The 16,477-nt window shown below is 42.0% G+C and overlaps 1 protein-coding gene across 6 annotated transcripts in view; it reads right to left on the bottom strand.

The window, feature by feature from the left end:
- Positions 1–16,477, bottom strand: part of ULK4 (unc-51 like kinase 4) — a 523,006-nt gene that overhangs the window by 233,907 nt on the left and 272,622 nt on the right. For all 6 annotated transcript variants that reach the window (XM_027097134.1, XM_027097129.1, XM_027097131.1 and 3 more), the window contains one exon: positions 3,955–4,060. In XM_027097134.1, the coding sequence (XP_026952935.1) occupies positions 3,955–4,060 (106 nt within the window). The remainder of the gene's footprint in view (positions 1–3,954; positions 4,061–16,477) is intronic.

Raw genomic sequence — 16,477 nt, 5'->3', positions numbered from 1 at the left:
AAAAAAAAAAAAAAAAGAAACAGGAAACGAAACTACAGACCAATCCCACTTATGAGTAGCAATGGAAAATCCTGAATAAAAGATTAACAAAGAATTTAAGTAGCACAATTAAAGAATATTATATCACAATTAAGTGTGGTTACTGACTCAAATGCTAGGATGATTTAATATTAGGTAATCTATTAAATATAATCTGTTACATGAATAGATCCAAGGAAAAATCATTTGCTCATTTCCAGAGATGCCAAGAAAGCATTTGACAAAAGTCATTATTTATTCTTGATTACAAAAGATAAAATTTAAATAGATAGGTACTTCTTAAACAGAACAAAAGATTCTGAGGTAATACCAAGGTATCCTCTACCTCATTCTCTTTGAATCTTGCAGTTGGACAAGAGAGGAAAAAGCAGAACTATAAAAGTTGAAAAGAAAGATGGTTACTAATGGTTATTATTATATAACCAGAAAGTAAACAGAATCATTTAGAAATGATTACTATGGAAAATAGTAAGAGAATTAACCTAGGAACAAAGTGAATAAATAGAAATCAAAAACACATGCTAAAAAAATAACTGAAAACTATATTGGCAGAAAATTCCTTATTTCTAACAGCAAGCAAAAAAGGATGGGAAGAAACCTGGGAAGAGATTAACAGCAAGAAATGCATATGGCCTATATAAGGAAAACTATAAAGAAACAAAGTCAAACAAATGGGAAAACATAACATACTCTTAGGTCCGAAGACAACCAATCTCATGTGACTTGCTGGAAGTACAAATTGGCATGTTACTTACAACACCTTGTCAATATCTATGGAAATTACAGATGCATATACCCCTTGATCCAGCTATTCTAACCCCAGGAATTTACCCTATAGATAGCCCTGCTCCCGTGTGAAGGTATGCATGCATAAGGTTATTCATTGCAGAACTATCTGTAACAGCAAAAGATTGGACATTACCCATATCCATTAGAGTACTGGTCTATTCTGACATACTCATAAAACAGAATAGGATGCTGCTGTATAAAAGAATAAATATTTCTACGCACTAAAATCCCTCAACTGTTGGCAATATTTATTACTACTGGGAATGTACATTTTTCTTAGGGGAGGAAAAAAATACTGCCAACATTTAAATATAATGACCACATAGAAACAAAACTCTAAATTCTTGGGGGAAAAAATCAGAACAGGGACTTAATGATCTTATCCACTGACTGATCTCATTCAAGTCTTATTGTTATGAACATTCAAATGAAAGATTTTATTAATATAAAAGTAGTAGACATTATGTTTAAAATGCAACAATATTCCCAACTTGATCTATAGAATCAATGCAATCCCAATCAAAGTCCAAGCAAGTTATTTTATTAGTATCAACAAACTGATTCTAAAGATTATATGAAAAGGCAAAGACCCAGAACAGCCAACACAATATTGAGGAGAAGAACAAAGTTGAAGGACTGATGCTACCCGACTTCAAGACTTACTATAAAGCTACAGACATCAAAGACAGTGTGGTACTGGTGAAAGAATAAGCAAATAGATTAATGGAACAGAACAGACAGTCCAGAAACAGACTCACATAAATATAGTTAAAAGATCTTTGGCAAAAGAGTAAAGACAATACAATGGAGCAAAGACAGTCCCTTCAACAAATGGTGCTGGAACTAGACAGCAACATAGACACACACACACACACACACACACACACACACACACACAAAACCTACCTTATACCTTTCACAAAAATTAACACACACACACACAAAACCTACCTTATACCTTTCACAAAAATTAACTCAAAATGGATCAGACCTAATTGTAAAAAATTCAAAACTATAAAATTCCTAGAGGATAACATAACAAGATGACATCGGGTATAAGTGATGACTTTTGAGATACAACACCACAGACAAAATCCATAAAAGAAATAACTGATAAGCTGGACTTAATTAAAACTGAAAACTTGTCCTCTGCAGAAGACAATACCAAGAGAATCAGAAGACAAGACACAAAACTGGGTGAAAATACTTGCAAAAGACGGATCTGATAAAGGACATTTGTTCAAAATATACAAAGAATTCCTGAAACCCAACAGTAAGAAAACAAATAACCCAATTAAAAATTAGGTTAAAGATCTTAGCAGAGATCACCAGAGAAGATATACAGATGGGAAACAAGAATATGAGAAAATGCTCCACATCATATGCCATCAGGGAAAGGCAAATTAAAACAATGAGTTACCACTGCACACCTATCAGCATGTCCAAAATCCAGAATACTGACAACACAAACTGCTGGCAAGGGTGCTGAGGAACAGGACCTCTCACTCTCTGTGGGAATGCAAAACGGTACAGCCACTTCGGAAGACAATTTAGCAGTTCCTTACAAAATCAAACAGTTAGTGTATGATTAGCAACTGCACTTCTTGGTATTTACCTAAAGGAGTTCAAAACTTAAGTCCACATGGACCTAGAGTCTGTCATACAGAGCGAAGTAAGTCAGAAAGAGAAAAACAAATACCGTATGCTAACACATATATATGGAATCTAAGAAAAAAAAAGTCATGAAGAACCTAGGGGTAAGATGGGAATAAAGACACAGACCTACTGGAGAATGGACTTGAGGATATGGGGAGGGGGAAGGGTAAGCTGTGACAAAGTGAGAGAGTGGCGTGGACATATATACACTACCAAATGTGAAATAGATAGCTGGTGGGAAGCAGCCTCATAGCACAGGGAGATCAGCTAGGTGGTTTGTGACCGCCTAGAGGGGTGGGATAGGGAGGGTGGGAAGGAGGGAGACGCAGGAGGGAAGAGATATGGGAACATATGTATAAGTGATTCACTTTGTTATAAAGCAGAAATTAACACACCACTGTAAAGCAATTATACTCCAATAAAGATGTTAAACAACAACAAAAAAGGTGCACACAGATATTTACAGCAGCTTTATTCAGAACTGCCAAAACCTGGAAGCAACCAAGATGTCCTTTGTTAGGTGAATGGATTAATAAACTGTAGTACATCCAGACAACGGAGAATTATTCAGTGCTAAAAAGAAATGAGCTATCAAACCATGAAAAGACATGGAGAAACCTTAAATAAACAGTACTAAGTGAAAGAAGCCAATCTGAAAAGACTACCTACTGTGTGATTCTAACTTTATGACATTCTGGAAAAGGCAACACTAGGGAGACAATAAAAAGATCAGAGTCTGCGGAAGGCAGGGGTGTGAAGAAGCAGAGCACAGAGGATTTTTAGGGCAATGAAAGAAAAGACACCGTGTAATACTGTAATGATGGATATATATCATACATTTGTCCAAACACATAGAATGTACAACACCAAGAGTGAACCCCATTGTAAACTAAGGACTTTGGGTGTCTAGGATGTCAGTGTTGGTCTATCTTTAGTAAAGAACATACCACTTTGGTGAGTGATGTTGACAATGGCGCAGGGGTTTTATGGGAAATCTCTGTACCTCCCTCTCAGTTTGGTTTGAACCCTAAAACTACTCTAAAAAAATGAAGTCCTTAAAAAGGTTTTCATTTTAATATTACAGATATGCATAAAGTGCAACGTAAAGCCACCCTCAACTCATCCAGTCTCATTTTCCAAGGTGCTTTTGACCATATATGCTTTCATTTTGATAGTCACAAATAAGTCTAAATACTCTGCTTACACTCTACTTCTTGGTTTCTCATCTGTAAGGAGTCTGTATTGATTTTGTGCCATGAAGGACAATGAATTAACTCAGAGAATCTATCACAATCTAACGACACTTTCCATTTTTGCTGGTAATGTTATCATTATTTGTACACCTTTAAACATCTATTTTGATTGATCAACTTTAAATAGTACTTCTTGACTCTCTACTAGGTAAAATGAGGAAACTTACAAATAGGCAAAATTCAACACAATCAAAGATGAAGTCTAAGAAGCATTTACCTTGTTCATAAAGGAGCTTCATATTCAGATCTTTGCAGGTGACCAGATTGTTGAGCAATGCAACCACACTTTGCATGGTGTTACCCAGAATGTTCGTCTGATGTTCCTGCAACAGACCACCATTCCATCAGAACAGTACAGAAATAGCATTACATCGTAATAAAGACAAATGATCAAACGACCTCCATCCCTGCATTCTTTTACAAGGGTGAATGATTATCTTTCTGCACTTGGGTGAAGCAGACCCCTCTGTGGCAAGGCCCCATCAGTGCGTTAGGTGAGCGGGAGGCAGTACGAATCGCTCAGTGCCAGCACTGCTGCATGCGGTCCCCTGCCCACGCACTGAGGGACAACCACATAGCCCTCTGTGCTTTCAAAGGGCACCAAAGGAGTCAGAGAGATCAGAGATCAAGTACGTGGAACTTAGGAAACCACATGAAAGTGATTTTGAGATCACAGAAGAAAAACTTCTGAAAGAAATAATTTCTGCGGTTTGGAGAGTAAACTGCTGTTCTCCTTCTTTAGTCTTACACATTGCTGGTTATGTCGGATATGACTTATTGCATCACTGCTTCAGTGTAATAAACTACACTTGGGACCTGAAAAAGTGAATTTTGCTTTCCTTAACTCTTTGCATCATACAGCAGGGAGTAACTTTGGCCTTCATTTTTCATTGTAAAGACACAAAAGACAACTTCTTTGTAACTTTTAAGGGATCTTAAAAATAACTTGGGGCTTCCCTGGTGGCGCAGTGGTTGAGAATCCACCTGCCAATGCAGGGGACATGGGTTCGAGCCCTGGTCCGGGAAGATCCCACATGCTGCGGAGCAACTAAGTCCGTGCACCACAACTACTGAGCCTGCGCTCTAGAGCCCGCGAGCCACAACTATTGAACCCGCATCCCGCAACTACTGAAGCCCCCATGCTTAGAGCCCGTGCTCCGCAACAAGAGAAGCCACAGAAATGAGAAGCCCGTGCACCTCAATGAAGAGTAGCCCCCACTCGCCACAACTAGAGAAAGCCCATGCACAGCAACGAAGACCCAACACAGCCAAAAATAAGTAAATAAATTAAAAAAATAACTTGCTTTAGTTTTGTTTCCTATTCACTCTTCTGAATTTTTTAAAAATTAAACTAGCACTGATTGTGATTGAAACTATAAAATTTCAAATAGTATAAAAGTAAAGTCTTTAAGCTCCAGGACTAGGGGAGGCAAGCCAGCTGCACAGAGTATAGAAAGAATGGAGGCACTCGCTCTCAGGACGGTGCCAATGCAAGCACTTGCTGGAAGTGAGTGCTTCTAGGCGGCTAGCTTGTCCCACACTAGCCCTGGCCCCGCCCCTTGGTCACTCTGTTAATAACGAGTCCTATCCTAAAGAGTTATGGGTGTATCAATTTAGTAGACTCCATCCAGACCCTCTCCTATTCATTTTCTCCCTTTCTCTCTCTCTCTCTCTCTCTCTCTCACACACACACACACAGAATACATGGTTTGCTCTGTTATCTAAACATAAGTTATATCATATTTATTAAGTCACTCAACAAATAACTAATGAAGACCTATTATGTACCTGTTCTAGGCACCTGAGAGAACAAAACAAGGTTCCCTGTCCTCATGGAAAGAGACAACAAACAACAGGCACAGGGACTTCCCTAGTGGTCACATGGTTAAGACTCTGTGTTCCCAAAGCAGTGGGCCCAGGTTCGATCCCTGGTCAGGGAACTAGATCCCGCGTGCCCCAACCAGAGATTCCGCATGCCACAAATAAGACCCGGAGCAGCCAAATCAATAAACACTAAAAGAAGAAGAAAAAAGCAGGCACAGTAAGTAAGTAAACTGGACTACGCGTTAGAAGATAACAAGTGCTATGGTAGAAAAAGAAAAGAGCAGAGCAGGAAAGGCGGGTTGGGAGTTCAGCAGTGAGGCTGTCCATCATTTTACATGGTGTTGTCAGGGTGGGACTCATTGAGAAGGTGTCAGCTGAGTGGAAATTTTATTTTACTTTTTAAATGCTGAAGGATCTTAGAATTCTTTGGACTTAGTTTTAATAAAATTTTCTTTTGAAGTAATTTTAGATTTACAGAAGAGTTGCAAAGACAGTGTAGAGAGTTTCCATATACCCTTCACCCAGATGTTCCCTATGGTAACAGCATACCCAACCAAGGTACACTGATCAAAACTCAGAAATGGGACTTCCCTGGTGGTCCAGTGGTAAAGAATCTGCCTTCCATATTTCACAGACCGATAACAAAAAATGTCACAATTTGTATGGAAACACAAAAGACCCTGAATAGCCAAAGCAATCTTGAGACAGAAAAACGGAGCTGGAGGAATCAGGCTCCCGGACTTGAGACTATACAACAAAGCTATGGTAATCAAGACAGTATGGTACTGGCACAAAGAGAGACATATAGATCAATGGAACAGGATAGAAAGCCCAGAGATAAACCTATGCACATATGGTCACCTCATCTTTGATAAAGGAGGCAAGAATATAAAATGGAGAAAAGACAGCCTCTTCAATAAGTGGTGCTGGGAAAATTGAACAGCTACATGTAAAAGAATGAAATTAGGGCTTTGCTGGTGGCTCAGTGGTTGAGAGTCTGCCTGCCCATGCAGGGGACACGGGTTCGTGCCCCAGTCCAGGAAGATTCCCACATGCCGCGGAGCGGCTGGGCCCATGAGCCATGGCCGCTGAGCCTGCGCGTCCAGAGCCTGTGCAACGGGAGAGTCCACAGCAGTGAGAGGCCCGCGTACCGCAAAAAAAAAAAAAACAAGAATGAAATTAGAACACTCCCTAACACCATACACAAAAGTAAAGTCAAAACGGATTAAAGACCTAAATGTAAGGCCAAACACTATCAAACTCTTAGAGGAAAACATAGGCAGAACACTCTGTGACATAAATCACAGCAAGATCCTTTTTGCCCCACCTCCTAGAGAAATGGAAATAAAAACAAAAATAAACAAATGGGACCTAATGAAACGTAAAACCTTTTGCACAGCAAAGGAAACCATAAACAAGACAAAAAGACAAGCCTCAGAATGGTAGAAAATATTTGCAAATGAAGCAACTGACAAAGGATTAATCTCCAAAATTTACAAGCAGCTCATGCAGCTCAATATCAAAAAAACAAACAACCCAATCCAAAAATGGGCAGAAGACCTAAATAGACATTTCTCCAAAGAAGATATACAGACTGCCAACAAACACGTGAAAGAATGCTCAACATCACTAATCATTAGAGAAATGCAAATCAAAACTACAATGCGATATCATCTCACAGCGGTCAGAATGGCCATCATCAAAAAATCTACCAACAGTAAATGCTGGAGAGGGTGTGGAGAAAAGGGAACCCTCATACACTGTTGGTGGGAATGTAAATGGATACAGCCACTATGGAGAACAGTATGGAGGTTCCTTAAAAAACTAAAAATAGAACTACCATACGACCCAGCAATCCCACTACTGGGTATATACCCTGAGAAAGTGATAATTCAAAAAGAGTCATGTACCACAACGTTCACTGCAGCTCTATTTACAATAGCCAGAACATGGAAGCAACCTAAGTGCCCATCGACAGATGAATGGATAAAGAAGATGTGGCACATATATACAATGGAATATTATGCAGCCATAAAAAGAAACAAAATTGAGTTATTTGTAGCAAGGTGGATGGACCTAGAGTCTGTCATACAGAGCGAAGTAAGTCAGAAAAAGAAAAACCAATACTGCATGCTAACACATATATACGGAATCTTAAAAAAAAAAAAGGTCATGAAGAACCTAGGGGCAAGACGGGAATAAACATGCAGACCTACTAGGGAATGGACTTGAGGACACGGGGAGGGGGAAGGGTAAGCTGAGACAAAGTGAGAGAGTGGCATGGATATATATACACTACCAAATGTGAAATAGCTAGCTAGTGGGAAGCAGTCGCATAGCATAGGGAAATCAGCTTGGTGCTTTGTGACCAGCTAGAAGGGTGGGATAGGGAGGGTGGGAGGGAGGGAGACGCAAGAGGGAAGAGATATGGGGATATCTGTATATGTATAACTGATTCACTTTGTTATAAAGCAGAAACTAACACACCATTGTAAAGCAATTATACTCCAATAAAAACGTTAAAAAAAAAAAAAGAATCCGCCTTCCAATGCAGGGGACACAAGTTCAATCCCTGGTCAGGGAACTAAGATCCCACATGCCGCGGGGCAACTAAGCCCATGATCCACACTGCTGAGCTCACGCGCCTCAAGTAGAGACCCTGCGTGCTGGAAAACTACCGAGCCTGCACGCTCTGGAACCTGCATGTCGCAACTAGGGAGAGAAAACCCACATGCCACAACTAGAGAGAAGCCCGCGCACCACAACAAAAGAGCCCACATGCCTCAACGAAGATCCCGTGTGCTGCAACTAAGACTTGACGCAGCCAAAAATAAATAAAATAAATAAATAATAAATAAATAAATCTTTAAAATAAGAAACAAAACTAGGGACTTAACACTGATACAAAACTCACAGTGGAACTACAGACTTTATTCAAATTTCACATTTTCCACTAACATCCTTTTCTGTTCTGGGATCCAATCCAGGATCCCATATTGCATTTAGAATTAACTCATTTTTGCAATACGTATTTACTAAGTGCCCACTGTTCTAGGTACTTGGCTTATGTCAGTGAATAGAAGAGACCAAAAAAATTTTTTTTTCACTAATTTTTTTTAAGAAACAGCCCTGCCCTTGCGGTTGCCCTGTGGAGTTTACCTTGAAGCAGAGGGGGAAGACAACATAGTAACTAATTCCATGGTATGTTAAAGATGATACACACTACAGGAGAAAACAGAACAGGGTAAAGTGGTTTGGGAGTGCCGCGGGGGAAGGCTGCAGTTTTAAACAAGGCACGTAAGGCATACCTCCTTCGGAAGGCAGCGCCTGAGCAGGTTTGGATTTACTCTTTATGCTGCCAGGTTCTGTTAGCTAGTTTGTTTTAGCGTAGTTGAATCAATGTTCTTCAATGTTATTGGCCTATGAGTGACATCCTCATCTGATTTTAGTATCAGTTTCACGCTAGCCTTGTCCATCCATTTTATTCCACAAATAACTTATTGTGCATCTATTTCTGGGTGATGTGGTAGAACTCACTAAAAAGAGCAACTGGGCTCAGTGTATTTTTACCGGTAGATCTTTAAATATTTTTTTGAAAAACATCTTATACTCAGGAATGTACACACTGACCCAATTTTATTTCCATTTTCCAAGAAAATCACCTATAATGTCCAAGTTTCCAAGCGTATTGTAATAGAACCGTACACAGCAGTCACCAGTCTTCACCTGTCTTCTCTGAACCGACTGACATCACCTTTTACCTGTCTCCTCCCTCTTTCTTGTTGGTCAGACTCACCAAAGCCTTGCCTATTTTATTGGTCTTTTCAAGGACCCAGCTTTCCGTTTTACTCAAGAATCTACATTTGTGACTTCGAGTTAGTCATTACAAATGTACACGATTTCCCACTTCCCCCTCCTACATATGCAGGAGGATGACACTTCCCTGCCCCCTCATAATTCGAGATGCCCATAACTGGACTTACTTTGGCCAATTAAGACTCATCTGGGCAGACGCTTTAAGGGTCAGAGAGGGCTTCGCCGTCCTGTCTTTCCTCTGCCCTTAAGACCAGTGATGGTCTAGACGGTAGAGGCTCCAGTAGCCCAGGTCTCAGAGTGAGGACGTGCAGCAGCGACACCGGGACTCCCCTGATGAACACACGGCTTCCAAAGCGCACCAAAATACCAACACGGCATCAGGCTCTGAAACTGCAGTTAACAGACTTGTACATCCCACCAACAGGAGCCACTTGATTTCATGAGTCTTACCATCTATATCTTTAATACAAGCCAAAAGGTCTGCTTTCCAAATACCACTGGCTGAAAATTTATATTCTTTAGAAACACAGGCTTAAGAGTGGATGTTAATGTTTGATGCTATTAGGCTGTGAGTTTCTCTGTTTTACCTTTACAGATAGATACACAAAAGGTCATTGAAAGTATAAGTGAGGGAAAGACATCAGACGAGCCTAAACAGAAGACTTACTAGCTGCGGGGCTGGCAGCCGGGCCCGGGGGACAGCCGAGCCCGTCCAGCGCCACGCCTGCCATTCCCCGACATGCTGACAGTGCCTTGCATTGTGGTCACCATAAAATAACTCTCATTGGCATCCAAGCTTAATAAAAACACCTTCATTCTGCTCAAAAAGGGCAATCGATAGATACGGAGAAGCCAAACTGAACAGCCTCAACCATATAAAATTCACTGACACCAGCTTAAGAATATTAATGTGGAAGCAATGGGCTGCCACCAATTTCATCTAATTATTCTTACAGTTGGTTGGAAGGAAAGGGTGATTAATAAGCACGAAGATGACGTGACATGTTACTCATGATAAAGTAACTAACGATACACAGGAAACATATTCTTGTGAAGAATAAAGACACTAACAAATCTCTTCTTTTGGTCCCATTTGGTAAAATAACACATACCACTCCTGGTTCAAAGGCCAGTCTGTCGGCAAATATAGGTCAGTTTTACTGGAGATAAATCCATTGTTCCTTCCATACACATGTTTTTATGATTAAATGCACCTTTTCTGTGCTCTTGGCAGTATTTCTGGCTCATTGCAAAGCCAATACTTTGGTTTTTCCTTGTGCTCACAGAGCGACAGCCACCTGCTGATGTAGGCATTTCCCTTAAGTACAAAAGCCAAGTTTCCAAACCTCCGTTATCCCTGAACACTAAGAACCCAGGACCGTACCCCAGCCAACCAGGTCCTGAGACTCCTGGCCTGGACTTTCCAGAATCACTGCAGAAGGAAGGGCTCTGCCAGCCCCACTACTCAATCCGCAGAGGGGCATAAAGGTACACTGTATCAAAAGCCCCCACTAATCTTATCACTGGAAACACTCAGGGCACCATATTTGATGCAGAGAATAGAGACCAATAATCCTACAACCAGACTGGGAGGCATGATTCCTTTTCTATTCTAGCCATTATTCAAAACACTGTTGTGTTTTAGTTTCTTTCTGTTGATTTTCAGACCATTCATAGACTGAACTTTGTTCTAAATAAAGTAGGGGCATTATTAAGATTATATTATAAAATTGTACTTACTTCCTCTTCCTTCTTGTAGGTATAAATGTTTATTACCTAGTATGAGGGAGGGAGACCATGGAACAGAGTCACTGTTCCTGCTCAAGATGACAACATGGTTCTCTAGGGGGAACCTAGACAGTTATTGCTGTGGCCTAGATCATAACTTCCCCCAGAAAGAATGCTAAAGACAGGCGAAGGGTAGTTGAGAAGGTATAAATGTGAATTAAGCAATACTTCTATTATTTTCTATCAAATTGAATTATTTCATTTCTCTTAGCGACTTTATTAAGATTTGTTCTTGCTGTTCACAACCATATTCATAGCCCACGGGGGATAAATTATGCTTTGAAAAACATCATATTTACTTTCAAAGTCAGAGTAGAGAATTATATGAAGGGAGAAGCCACCAGGGTAAACATGTGGGACAAGGGTTCTTCCTGGGCCCCTGGAAGACTGATGTAAAGAGGAAAGGGAACCACAAGTTTGATTCAGAGACCTTGGGTCAGAGCTGGAGGGAAGGGAAGATGCTGATTAAAGGCTGTGTCTTCATTAGATGTTCCTCTAAGACAAGCCCTCTCCCTAAAAAGTCTACCTGAGCCCCAGGGTGAAAGGACTGTAAGAGAAGCCTAGGTAAAATCCTGGTGTCTTTTTTTTTTTTTTTTTAATCCCCATGGCTCACTAATAAAGAAAGGGGTCCACTCCACTGGCACCCCAACACATGGAAGAAAAGTGGTGTGCGGAGAGAAGGAAGCTTTTAATGACCTGCAACAGGGTCTCTGGCACAGGGTCTGGGGCCCAGGCACCAGCACCTTCTGTGCTGATTGAAGCAGAGCTGCCACGTGGGCCCGAGCCAGGACAAGGCAGCACTGACAATATACTGATAAGGTACTATGTGCCATGGCCTCTACCCCAAGCATTCTATCTCATTTAATCCTCACCAAAATCCTGAAGTGACTGCAGTTCTTCCCTCTTTACAGATAAGGACACTGAGGTTAGTGAGATGAAGTGTCACTTGCCCAGGATCACCCAGCTCCTCTATTGTGAAGCTGGGATCCAATCTGTAGGATGGCAGGGGTCCCTAATCACCAAGCGACGTTGCCTGGTGACCACGTTAATGGAGCAGGAGAGCGGAGGGTGGGGTGTCAGGGTCAACAGTCAGCACACCCCCGGTTAGCCAACATGACCTGAGGACCCACGGACTTCAAAGAATCCAGAGGCAGGGGTGGAAAGAGGCACAGACATACTGATTTGGGGCCGCTATTGTAATGTTGCCCTCTGTCTCTGGCTACAATGTGACCAGCCCTGTGTCACCACCACTGGGAACTCCTGGCTTCACAAGAGCCCTTAATACAGATCATTTGCTGTAAGACATGCAACCCGGGAAGCAAGATGTGGGTATTAGGCAACTAAGGAAAGGGAAGAATGGGCATACTACCCCCAAGGATGAAATCACATACTGGCCCCACAGTCAACAGCCACATGATTGAGACGCTCAGTGTCAGTGTAGGCTTGACGGGTGAGAAAGAAAGCCGAGCTCACAGGAGAAGCCATCACTGCTATCCTACAAAGACACCCAAGGCGATCCTACTGCACTTTAAGATTATGACAAAAATCTTTAACTCCTTCATCCACAGCCCAATAAGCAAGGCTGACCTAATTTGTGTGCCCAACGCCACAGTGTACGGACATTTAACAAACAGGGCACTTGAGAGTTCTAATAAAACATAGCATTTGCCAGTAGAGATAATTAGAATGGAAGCCACAAAATTCTAGTGTTTGGCAACATAGATGAAACAACTTCATTAAAATGTACAGCTTCAGCAAATGAAAGGTAGGAGAGCACTGGACCCTGAAGAATCAGCCTTCTCGAAACTAATTGCTTCAGTGCTTGAAGAGGACAGCTCTGCAACACCAAGGGCACAGCAAGGAAACACCGCTAAAAAACGATCAGCCTTCCCAAAGTGCTTTCACTGTAAACGGAGCATTATACTTGACGCTAATATCTGACGATGGAAACGGCACTAGAAGACTCCAGATGTCCAGATGAAAAAGTGGGGCTGGGGTCTGAACAGTCCAGGTAGGAGATACCTTTAACGATCAAAAATAATAATGAACTGTGGCAACTCTCTTCCGCCCTTGGTGTGGGTCGGGATTCAAAAGACAACACATTAGAAGACAAGAACCGATCCTACAAGGTTAGAGAGCACCGAGAGAACGAAAAGCAGAAGCACACACAAGTGATGCACACGTGACATCCATGATCTCTTAGAAATAAACACCCAGCATATCCCATTCAACACACATTCACATTACCTTTCAGGGGGAAAAATTTACGTTGTTCTGCAAGCTGCCCCTGTACTGCACATGTACTTGCACTTGGTACAGATGTGCTGCCCCAGGACGTAGTGGGGTGTCCACCCACTCTCCTTTTCATACGTTCTCCTGCGTGCCCAGAATGCTAGAGATCTGGAGCCTGCAGAATCGAGCCTTCAGAGCACCCAAACCACATGAGTACATGCGTGCAGAAGAGGACACTTTCATGTTACTGATTTTTCACAAGGCTGTCCCACAGGCAGCTCAAACTCAGTGGAATCTAAACTGAACTCAGCTCCTTTCCCCTCACACTTTCTCCTTTTCCATTTTTCCATTCAATGAACGACCCTCCAATCTGCCCAGCTACCCAGTCAATAAATCTTGGAATCACCCGGGGCTGCTGTCTCTATTCTCATCTCCCACATCCAATCAGCCATGACAGTCCCCTGGTTCTCCCCGAGCCCCTCCTGAATCTGTCGTCTGCTCTCCAACCCCACTGCCACTGCCCTCTTTGGCCGGGGCCACCACCGTCTCCTAAAGGTATCTCTACCTCCGGCCTCACCGTTCTGACTGCTAACCAGCTTCCTCTTTCTAAAGTGGCAGAGATTAGGCTCCACTCTCAGGGCTGACATCGGGGGCCGCGAGCCTGGGGAGTGAGTGTGTCGGAGTCTACAGTAGATCCAGGGTGGAGGGAGGCCACTGTTTCCCACAGTCCAGTTTGTGTCCAAAGTCCCAGGCCTGAAAGGGGGAGAAGCCACAAGAACCAGGAGATGACAGAGCAAGGGCACTGGAGCTCCAAGGCTTTCAATCCCAGAGGAGCATTGCATTATGAGTTCGAAATAGTCTCAAGACTTATCGAGACAAATACTGACCCCTGGGGGTGAGAAACAGGGAAGGAAACAAACTGGATTAAACGGCAAGGGCACAGAGTGATTTAAAATGAATTCACTCATAAATATATATATGGGATTTCCTGGGAAGAAAGGCCAGGATGTAGGGGTCCAAAGTGGGACTGTTTGGGGTATGAGGAAATTGGTGCTGGGGTAACCGCTACTGGGCCTTTGCTCTACCAGCTGTGAAGCAGTTAACCAGCTCCTCTGCCCTGTGGTCGGGGTTTTGTGGGGCTGAGCAGGCTCTGAGGAGACTCCAAGGGCCTGGAAATGTTCTTCTCCAATCTGTAGCCAAAAACATATGATGCTCTCACCCTAAGGGCCTAGAGGTATAAAATTAAGTCCTTTCTTTTATTTAGATCTCCCTCCATCCTTCTGGTTAAACACACAAGAGAAAAGAGTTTCAAATTGTTTTTAAATTTGACTGACAAACATGGTAGAGCCTCTCTGGCAGCAAACACAAGTTATTATCAGCAATACATTCCAGCTGGCACAGAAGGGAGTCTGGCTCGGCTGGTACCATCTGTCAATCAGTGTGCCAGCTCGGCTCTAGAATCCCAGTCCTGTGCAACACCCACGGCAGTGCACTGTGGATGCCCTTCCGGCAGGTTAATTGTGTCACTTGGCTTCCCCAGCCGTGCCCTTTCACATTATTTAGGCTTCTAGCAGGAAGCTTCCGTCCTCTGGGCTCCCAGCAGGGCCCTAGGCCTCAAGGCAGGCGTAGCAGGCCCGAGCCAACACTATTCAGGAGGGAGAACCCTGGCCGTGGAGCCGAAGGGAAGCTGCCAGGACCAGTGTCCCCAGGGATGGATTGTACCCCTTTCATGTGTCTGCCTGGAGTGTTGAAAGACAGGCCACTCTGGCCCACAACACACTCTCTGAGCTAAATACAGGCCTGAAATAGCGGGGACAGATGAGAAAGAGAAAATACAAGTGTGCATCCAGACACAAAACCCCTCCTGCCTTCTATTAGCATCCCTGCCAACGTGCAAAGAACAACAACAACAACAAAAGGAACGAAACTGGGTCATTTGTAGAGATGTGGATGGACCCAGAGACAGTCATATAGAGTGAAGTATGTCAGAAAGACAGAAACAAATATTGTATATTATTGTATATTATTATATATAGTATATTATTATATTATTATATATATATTATTATATATATTATTTGTATATAAGAGACAGAGTGAAGTATGTCAGAAAGAAACAAATATTGTATATTATTGTATTTATTATATATAGTATATTATATTATATATGTATATATGTATATACATATGTATGTATATTATTATATATTGTATATTATTATATTATTATATATAATAATATAATATATTATTATATATATTATTTGTATATAATATGTAAATATTGTATATTATCTGTGGAATCTAGAAAAATGGTACAGATGAACCAGTTTGCAAGGCAGAAATAGAGACACAGATGTAGAAGAGAACAAACGTATGGACACCAAGGAGGAGGGGGGGATGAATCAGGAGATTGGGATTAACATATATACACTAATATGTATAAAATAACTAATGAGATCCTGCTGTATAGCACAGGGAACTCTACTTCACTGTACAGTAGCAACTAACACAACATTGTAAAACAGCTATACCCGAATTAAAAAAAAGAAAAGGAAGAGGAAAAGAACAACAACAACAATAAAAAAACAACATTAAAGGCTTGGCAAACTCATATTCCTTCTTAAAAATTCAGGCCAGATGTTGTCTGCTGAAGCTGGGGTGCGGGCAGGCACGAAGGCTGCCCTTCTCACGTTGGACGGCGTTTCCATCACCTTCCCGTGCTTGCCTTCATCACAGCACCTACCACATCCCTTAACTGTCGTTCATCGATTCCTCGGCCAGTGCCGAGCCCCTTGAGGGAAAAATCAGGACTTTTAGCCGGGTCTCCAGAGCCTAGGTGCAGTGCCCAGTATGCAGTGGCCTCTGGTAAAATAAGGAAACGCTCAATGTCGCTTATACGAACACAGCTTGGGAAGGGATATACAGCTTGTGGGATGCTCTTTCGAGAAATGAACTTGTCAGCAACTAGAAACTGCCTTCAATGAAGCAATCAGTAAATATTTATGGAGCGCCTAAAGTTTGCTATTTAAGGGTGTGAAACAGAACTACAAAAGGATAAAAAAAAGACCTTTCTCAAA

Source organism: Aethalodelphis obliquidens, unplaced genomic scaffold, assembly GCF_003676395.1.
Source record: "Aethalodelphis obliquidens isolate GAN/ISIS:26980383/991018 unplaced genomic scaffold, ASM367639v1 scaffold112, whole genome shotgun sequence".
Lineage (NCBI taxonomy): Eukaryota > Metazoa > Chordata > Mammalia > Artiodactyla > Delphinidae > Aethalodelphis > Aethalodelphis obliquidens.
This window is presented reverse-complemented; position numbering and strand designations above follow the sequence as displayed.